At 32.9% G+C, this 8071-nt stretch overlaps 1 protein-coding gene across 1 annotated transcript; it reads right to left on the bottom strand.

Moving 5' to 3' along the window:
- Nucleotides 1–678: 678 nt before the first annotated feature.
- LOC127937989 (translocating chain-associated membrane protein 2-like) lies at nucleotides 679–6410 on the bottom strand. The gene is made up of 11 exons (XM_052534347.1): nucleotides 6183–6410; nucleotides 4352–4415; nucleotides 4153–4262; nucleotides 3900–4016; nucleotides 3760–3818; nucleotides 2717–2801; nucleotides 2528–2598; nucleotides 2180–2284; nucleotides 1547–1690; nucleotides 1286–1437; nucleotides 679–994 (listed from the first exon to the last, which is right to left on the bottom strand). The coding sequence occupies exons 1-11, from the start codon at nucleotides 6300–6302 to the stop codon at nucleotides 918–920; spliced, it is 1104 nt and encodes a 367-aa protein (XP_052390307.1). The 5' UTR covers nucleotides 6303–6410; the 3' UTR covers nucleotides 679–917.
- Nucleotides 6411–8071: the final 1661 nt, after the last annotated feature.

Here is an 8071-nt window from a genome sequence, read left to right as displayed (position 1 = left end):
GCACTTTATTTATAGTATCAATATTTTTTGCAACTGTGTTATATTAAATTTAAATTAAGTCCTACAGTAGTTGTATTGAATTTGTTTTTGCATTACAGAAATTAAAGTTGTGTTTTTTTGCACTGAAAACAATTTACCTAATTGTACAAAAGTTAATTTGTAAATTAGTTTTAAATGTTATTTTCAGTTTACACTGATTTTATTAAAAAGAAAAAAAAAATAGGCTTTTCCTTGATGCAAAACTTTTTTTTTCTTTTTTTGATGAAACATGACGAGGACAAATTTTCATCAGATTTCCATCCATTATCAGTTTATGTGATGAAATAAACAATGAAATGAACATAAATGATTAAACAATTCTGCAAAGACAGAAAACTCAAAATTTCACTATTCAAAAAGGGTCAATATTTATAAAGCATCGTCACATACAATCAAATATCAAACTGCATAAATGTACAAAACAAATCTGAGTGAAGTTTGCCGTTTTCAGGGTCCTGATCCTACCTCGAACATGATTTTCTCTCGTTTCTTTGCTGGGTTTTTATTTTTGGATTGTCATGTAAATCTTTTGATCTCACAATAGCACCTCAGATATAATTCATCTCAATAAGTGTCACTGCTAGGCCACCATAGTCGCCACTTTTGTACCTCAAAATACGCAGATACAGAAAAGCAAACTAAACTCAAAACAGCGCTTTAATAAAGAAAGACTGAGTGAAGTTCAGAAACATATGCGGAAGAAATAACATGAATACTGAAACTGGAAAGAGAAGTTTAGTACGTTGACCAGAGCCTGTTGAGGGTGCTGTCGTCACATGCACTTCTCTCTGATGTGGAAACAGGAAGCAGCAGATGAGCGGTTTCCTGTCCCCGTGCCCTCGATGTGTGGAGGCCATGTGCTGGAATGAGGCTGAAGTTTAGGGCGTTTTGATCTTCTTGAGACGAGGGGATGTGCCGTTCTCTGCTTTAATCAGTCCATTCTCATTGTGACCAACTGCAGAACATACAAACAGCTCGTGTTCGAGAAGACGGACGCATAACTGAACACAAAACAACATGTAACCAAAGACATCAGACCTACAAAACCAGTGTCTGTCATTCCTGAGGGACACGTATTGACTTTCTCACACACACGGCTATTTAAATTACATACTTCTATTGTTTTTATCTAAAGATAGATATTCACTTTTTAACCTAAACCCACCTCCAACAGAAAACGTTCTGCAGTAAAAAAAAAAAAAAAAAAACACTACTCGCATAACTACAACTTCAAAACTCCATGTACCTTTCAGAGTGCGCTGCGTCTGTTGTTTAGCGGCCGCTCTCTTCCGGGCCGCCTGCTCCAGTCTCAGCTCACGCGTTCGGCTCAGCTGGAAACGGAAGAACTTCCAGAGCAGCCATGATTGAGTGAAACACACCACGAGCAACACCAGCAGCCTGTGTCAAACACACACACACACAAACACACACACACAGCGTTATCCTCATGTCTGGGTCTCCACTATTAAAAAAAATTAAATAAAACAAGTGTGAACATCGGTCTCACCTTATAGAAACGGTGTTGAAGTTTCCTGCCTCCAAATCAAAAGTCTGGTTTTCCGAACGAGCCAAACCGAAGCCCACGGCCAGGAACATCAGAGTCAGAGTGATCATCCGGGTCAGGACGAACCCGATGGACCACATCTCAAACCTACACAAGCATGTTATTCAGAGATATTTTGATATACACGGTCAAACATTTGAGGTCAGTGTCTACTGCTCATCAAGGCTGCATTTATTTGATCAAAAATGCAGTAAAACTGTAATATTACGGTTTAAAATAACTTTATTGGAGTATGTTTTTAAAATGTAATTTATTCCTGTGATCAAATCTGTATTTTAAGCATCATTTCTCCAGTCTTCAGTGTCACATGATCTTCAGAAATCATTCTAACATGCTGATTTGCTGCTCAAGAAACAGGTCTGATTATAAATTGTCCCATTTAAGATTTTTGTGGAAACCATGATACATTTGTTCAGGATTCTTTGATGAATAGAACGTTCTAAAGAACAGCATTCATTTGAACTATTCTGTTACATTATAAATGGATTTACAGTCACTTTTGATCAATTGCATCCTTGTTGAATTTCTCTTTTAAAAACAACAACAAGTGCATGTGTGAGAGTAAGTGTGGCTTACATTTTGTGGTGGTTTTCATCAATAAAGTAAAAGAGTCGAGACAGATGGAAACCCATCTCCGAAAGATACTGCAGAAACAGCAAAACCAGCCCGACCCGCGTCAAGCTTGAGAGAAATGAAAAATGCATTAAATAAAACACTCAAATATCTGATATTATAAACTAACAGTTTTTTAATAAAAATCCTATTTGAAGTGTATATATATATATATATATATATATATATATATATATATATATATATATATATATATATATATATATATATATATATACACACACACACACACACACACACATAGGTTTTCACTGGTTTCATGTGTGAGTGTGTCTATGGTTCATGTCTTACTTTAACAGATATGCAGCCAGAATGTGTAAGAGATAAAGACTAATGTACTGCAGCTGACGCGGGATTTCCTCCTATAAACACAAAAACACAATGTTTTCATTATATAGCAACACAATTTGATCATTAAATAGATTAATTATTATGTATATACATCGATCTCTCTCCCTGACTCCTCTCATCTTCTCTTACCTTTCTCACTTTCTGGAAGTAAAGCTCAGGTAGTGCGTGAAGCCAGTACGCTAGCTGTGTGAGGTAGAAGAACTTCACCTGAAACCTGTCAGAAAGATGACAAGCTGACAGAACCAATCACAATCAAATCAACCAACAACACCGGCATACTTAGAGTTTCCATGTTTTTATTTGTCATGATATATATGGTGTTTGGATTAAATTGTAACACCCACGAGAAGAAAAAAGTTACATAGAAAATAAATATTTTTAAAAAAAAGTTACAACTTAAAAACAAAAAAGTTAAATCATAAAATTAAACATTTATTATTATGCACAAATGAAATGTTTTTAAGAATAAAAATAAAGTACTCGAAGCCAAATCATGGTTTAAAAAAAAATGTATAGATTTTTATTAATTAAAATCTGCATAAATCCTATTCAACAAAAAACCCCCTGGAAAAATAGGTCGTTTATAATGATTGACCTCAATTGATTTTTATTTTTATATAACCGTTACAAATTATTTGCATGTTTATGTGCCCGATAACCGATTTGCAGAACCGATATTTATTAAATTTTATAAAGTAAATAAATGACTGATTGAAGAAAGAACAGAATTCACTTGCGTTTTTTCTCTTTTCAGTCAATCTTTTTTTTTTAAGTGTAGAATATTTGTCTTTCATGTTAAATTTAATATTACAACAATAAAAAAAAAGAAATTCCAACATGTGATCAATTCTCAAAACACCTACAAGATGGAGGTGTTTATCTGTGAATCCCATATTACGATAAATTTTACCTCAAAATTATTATGATAAAATGGATAAATATCAGGGAAAAATATTGGTAAATTGATATATCGGTCGATATCTAGTAATTTACAATTTATACATACATTCACAATATGAATTTGGAGGTGAAATTTGACCAAAATAATTTCAAAATGCAAACAATTATCCCAAAAAATTTTATTTGAATCTTTTGATTTTTGGATGTAATAAGAAGTTGTTTGTGACCGTTTTCATGAGAGATGCATGCTTCTTGTTTGTGTGAGCATGTACCTCAAGTGAACGTGAGGATAATTCTCCCAAAGGCTGCTGGGATGCAGAAGGTATCCCTCCTGTCAATCACAAATGATTAAGCGACATAAACAGAAAGTGGGATGTTTAATATGTTGTGTGTGAGATCTGGTGGCTCTTACTGTGGCGATGACATAGAGACTCCATAAACTGGACACAAGATAAAACACACACAGCTGCCCAGATTCATTAAACTTTGTGTTTTTACTCTTCGACAAGTGAAGACGGCGGTTTACTTTCTGAAATGGAGCACACATCAGACAAAACAAAATGCACAAAAATGCAAATTAATAAAAAAACGTGGTATGCACATTAAAGAATTTCAGCCGTGGCTTGCTACAAACTACATTACCCAAAATGCATTGCAGCACTTACATCTAGCACATACTCTTGCACCACTGCATGAAGGATGATGGTGATACAAAGATAGAAGACGACAGTGGCACAGTCTTTCCATCCATAAAGATACAGAGATACCTCTTCATCTGAAACACACACACACACACGTTAGCTCATGTGTGTGATGCATCAGACATCAGCAGATCTGAGAGACTGTCATGAATGTGTGTCAAACCTGCGATCATGGTGCTGATGTTATACTGAGGCTGGATAAATAAAATGGCTGTTTTCGCTGTTGTCTGATAGAGAGAAAAGAGAGAATGATTTTTCACTGAATAAAATAACTTTCATGCTCAATGATTAAAAAAAACAACACAGACACACACAGATAGATCACATGATCTATAAATAATGTGCTGTCATACAGTTACAGCTGCATTTAAATAAGTTCAGATTTATTAATCTTTTTCTTAAAACATTTAAAAACATTGTTAGAGACCTCCTGATTGTGTATTTTATTTGTATTGTTATTAAGGAAGACAAAGACAAAAAAAAAAAACAGGGTTATTATAGCCAACTAAATAAAATAAAATAAAATGAACATTAACAACCAAAATATTAGTTGCCAAGTGAATATTCGTTTTCATTTAGTTTAAACAACTAAAACGAATAAAAACTACACAGAAATTAAAAGAGACAAAAGCATACAACTAAATTACTAAAACTTTAAAAGATACAAAACTAATTCTAAATAAATTTTATAATCATTTAAATGAATAACTATCATACATCTATAATAGTCTCAATGATACTAAAAATAACATGCAACTAAATAATACTGAAAGAAAAATTGGATGCATTAAAAAGTATTTTAATAACCTAATAATTAATTGCAACCAGTTATACTTGGTAATAAGTACTTATTTATTTAATGCATCCTTTTATAAAGTTTTTTTTTTTATTTAAATTTAAAAAGAAAAATGTTATAAAAAAAATGACATAAAATGTTGTCAAAATAGTAGCTTCTTAAAATAAATCTAGTGGAAACTGTGTGTTTATGAATACTATAAATATAATACAAATACAAATATTTTATAAATACTGATTAGAGGACTAGCATGCACATTGTGCAGAAAGCATGAACAGTAGAACTGGCATTTCATACAAATGCATTTTAGCAGTTTGATCCATGAAAAACTGCAAAACAAATCAACTGGCTTTCCACTGCTGTGCTTAAAGTCACAGAAGCGTCTGGCTGAAGCACAGATGTTGAGAGCAGCAGGTGTGTGAAACCACAGATGTAAAGAGCAAAACCCATCTGAACACAGATAAGATGCATGCAATAAAATCGAAGAGTTTCATTCAGTGCTTCTGAAAGTTTGCCAGCGGCCTAATACGACAAACACGGGAAGACTGTTTGTCTAGAAACTTGAAATGCATATTTTCTGCTTTTGATCACTGGATTACATGCGACAGATCACGATGCATATGAATATGAAGCGTTTATAAAACTTCAGGAATGTCAATCAAACTGGAAGCGTGTTAGAGATTTGACGTGGCACTTCAGAGGAAGCATGAACAACTTCATAAAACTCACATTCTCCAAAATAACACCTGGTTCATGTTCATATTTCACAGATTACACATTATGTGATATGCTTTAAGAACCTTCTGTATCTAAAACTCAAGGGCCCAGGTGATGGTGACAATGTTTTGAATGGAGTCAAAAAATATTAATTTATTTTAATGCACTGAACTCAACCAGAGTGGTGTTAAATATATACTTTTAATGTAGATGAAATACATAATGTGTGTCTTAACTTACTTTTGAGTAGATGGTGATGAAATCAAAGGCTTTAAACATTTAATTAAAAGTCGAGTGTGTCAGATTTATGTCTGTTTTTAAGCTGCACATCTAATTTTGATTTAACAGTAAGACGACATGAAGAGAGAGAGAGAGAGAGAGAGAGAGAGAGAGAGAGAGAGAGAGACAGACAGAAAAACAGCTGGCTGAGACACAGACCAGAAGAAAAAAAAACGAGAATCCCAAACTTTTTTTAACTCACCTCAAACATCAGTCCAATCAAAATGAAAATCACCAAACTGAACACAATGTCCGCGTGATTCTGAATGAGAAACTCTTGGCTGAAGAAAGGATAACTCTTGTTTCTCCTGCGAAAAGCCATTTTACAAGTTAGCGATTTTCAGCAGGGCTTTTTTTTCCTCCAAATCTAAAACTTCCACGAATCACTCCAAACTTCAGCACGCGCACTGCGCATGCGCGCTTTAGCCACGAATTGAATGTAGCGCGCATGCGCAGTAAGAAGCTAAGAATTACTCGTGAGGGTAACAATGTAGGATTTTTCTTTTTTTTTTCACAAATTATTTTACATTCCAAACATAATCATTTTAATGTTATTAATTAGTTAATTATTATTATATTAAAATAATAAAATTATACATTAATTAATTTTTTTTTAAAATCGCAAATACCCTAATCATGATTGACTGTGATTGGTCTATCCTTACCAGAGCTGAGAAAAGTAACACGTACCACGTGACAGTACAGCAAAAACTACAGAAGCTGGTGGAGACATATTAAAATAATTTCATTATTCCTGTAAAGTTAATTTAATGGCTAAATGGAATTCACCAGATGACCAAACAATCCACATACAGGAAAACCAAACAAACTTTCATTCACATTATCTGCAAACCTCTATAATTTTATGGCTGAATTTGTGTTGAAATTGTTGCACATATTGACCCGTTAGGGGATACAACCCTGCACTACTGTTCAAGCACAGACATCTTTCAGATGTATGCAAATAACAATTATTAGATAGTATAGACACTCTCATGAAAACAATTGAATACACACACACACATACACACACACACACTGAGCACTTAAAACAGTGAAAACCATTCCATTTTAGTAAAATACCCCTGAAATCTGTATAAGCCTTGAGCTCCTGTCCAAGGGAAATGCATCAAATATACAACGTCTTTGTAAGTATCTTTTTTTTTTAGATGTCATTTATACAGTTGTGTTACAGTAGCACCATGCACATTTGATAAATATTTAAAAAAATGAATATGTATGTATATATAAATTTAAATGAAATAAAAATCATAATAAATAAATAACATTCCAAATCAGAGTGCAGATGTAACACTTTTAACGCCCAAAATAACCAGGAGAAATAATACATTTTATAGTAGGGTTAAGGTTAGGTTTTGAAACCTGAAAGTACAAAATGACCTCATGAAACTCCATCTATGTACTTCAGTATGTTTTTGTGTTGTATGAGATTATCGCTACAATATTTGACATAACAAAAGAGCAGTGAAATGGGATGAGATTATATAACAGGAAATCCAGGTTAAAATGTGATATTATCTATACATTTCTGTAATCTGTCATTTCTGACAGTAAATCTTTGCTAGATCAGATGTTTTCACGGATCTCTAAATCTAGAGAATTTATATAGAGCTCTATAGGAATCCGGGTAAACTATGGGATTTCAGATTTATTTTTTTATTTTTTTTTTTACTCCCACCAGATGGCGCTAATCTGCCTTAAAAAAAATTGATTTTAAAGGAGTTGACTCTATTTTAACTTGAAATACTGAGTATATACAAAGTATAGGAAAATATTAGAATGCATTTTTTTTTCAATGAGAAAAATGTATCATAATTATTGCATAAATATCAAATATTACTATGCAATTCTCTTAAAATAGATACGAAAATAAAATATTATCAAACAAAAAGATATTACATTGATTTAACTGAAAAAAAAAAAAAAATCATTTCAGGTATCCGGTTATTCTGACCACAAAAAAACACAAGTGTGTCTCCCAAATGACCAATACCAGAGGGTTACATGTGTTATATTCTATTTAATGGTTGTTTAAATAGCAAAATATTCTGAAATACTGTAAAAAAAAAA

The sequence above is a fragment of the Carassius gibelio genome, chromosome A20 (genome assembly GCF_023724105.1).
Source record: "Carassius gibelio isolate Cgi1373 ecotype wild population from Czech Republic chromosome A20, carGib1.2-hapl.c, whole genome shotgun sequence".
Taxonomy (NCBI): Eukaryota; Metazoa; Chordata; class Actinopteri; order Cypriniformes; family Cyprinidae; genus Carassius; species Carassius gibelio.
Note: the sequence above shows the minus strand (reverse complement) of the source record. Positions and strands in the feature narration are given on the sequence as shown.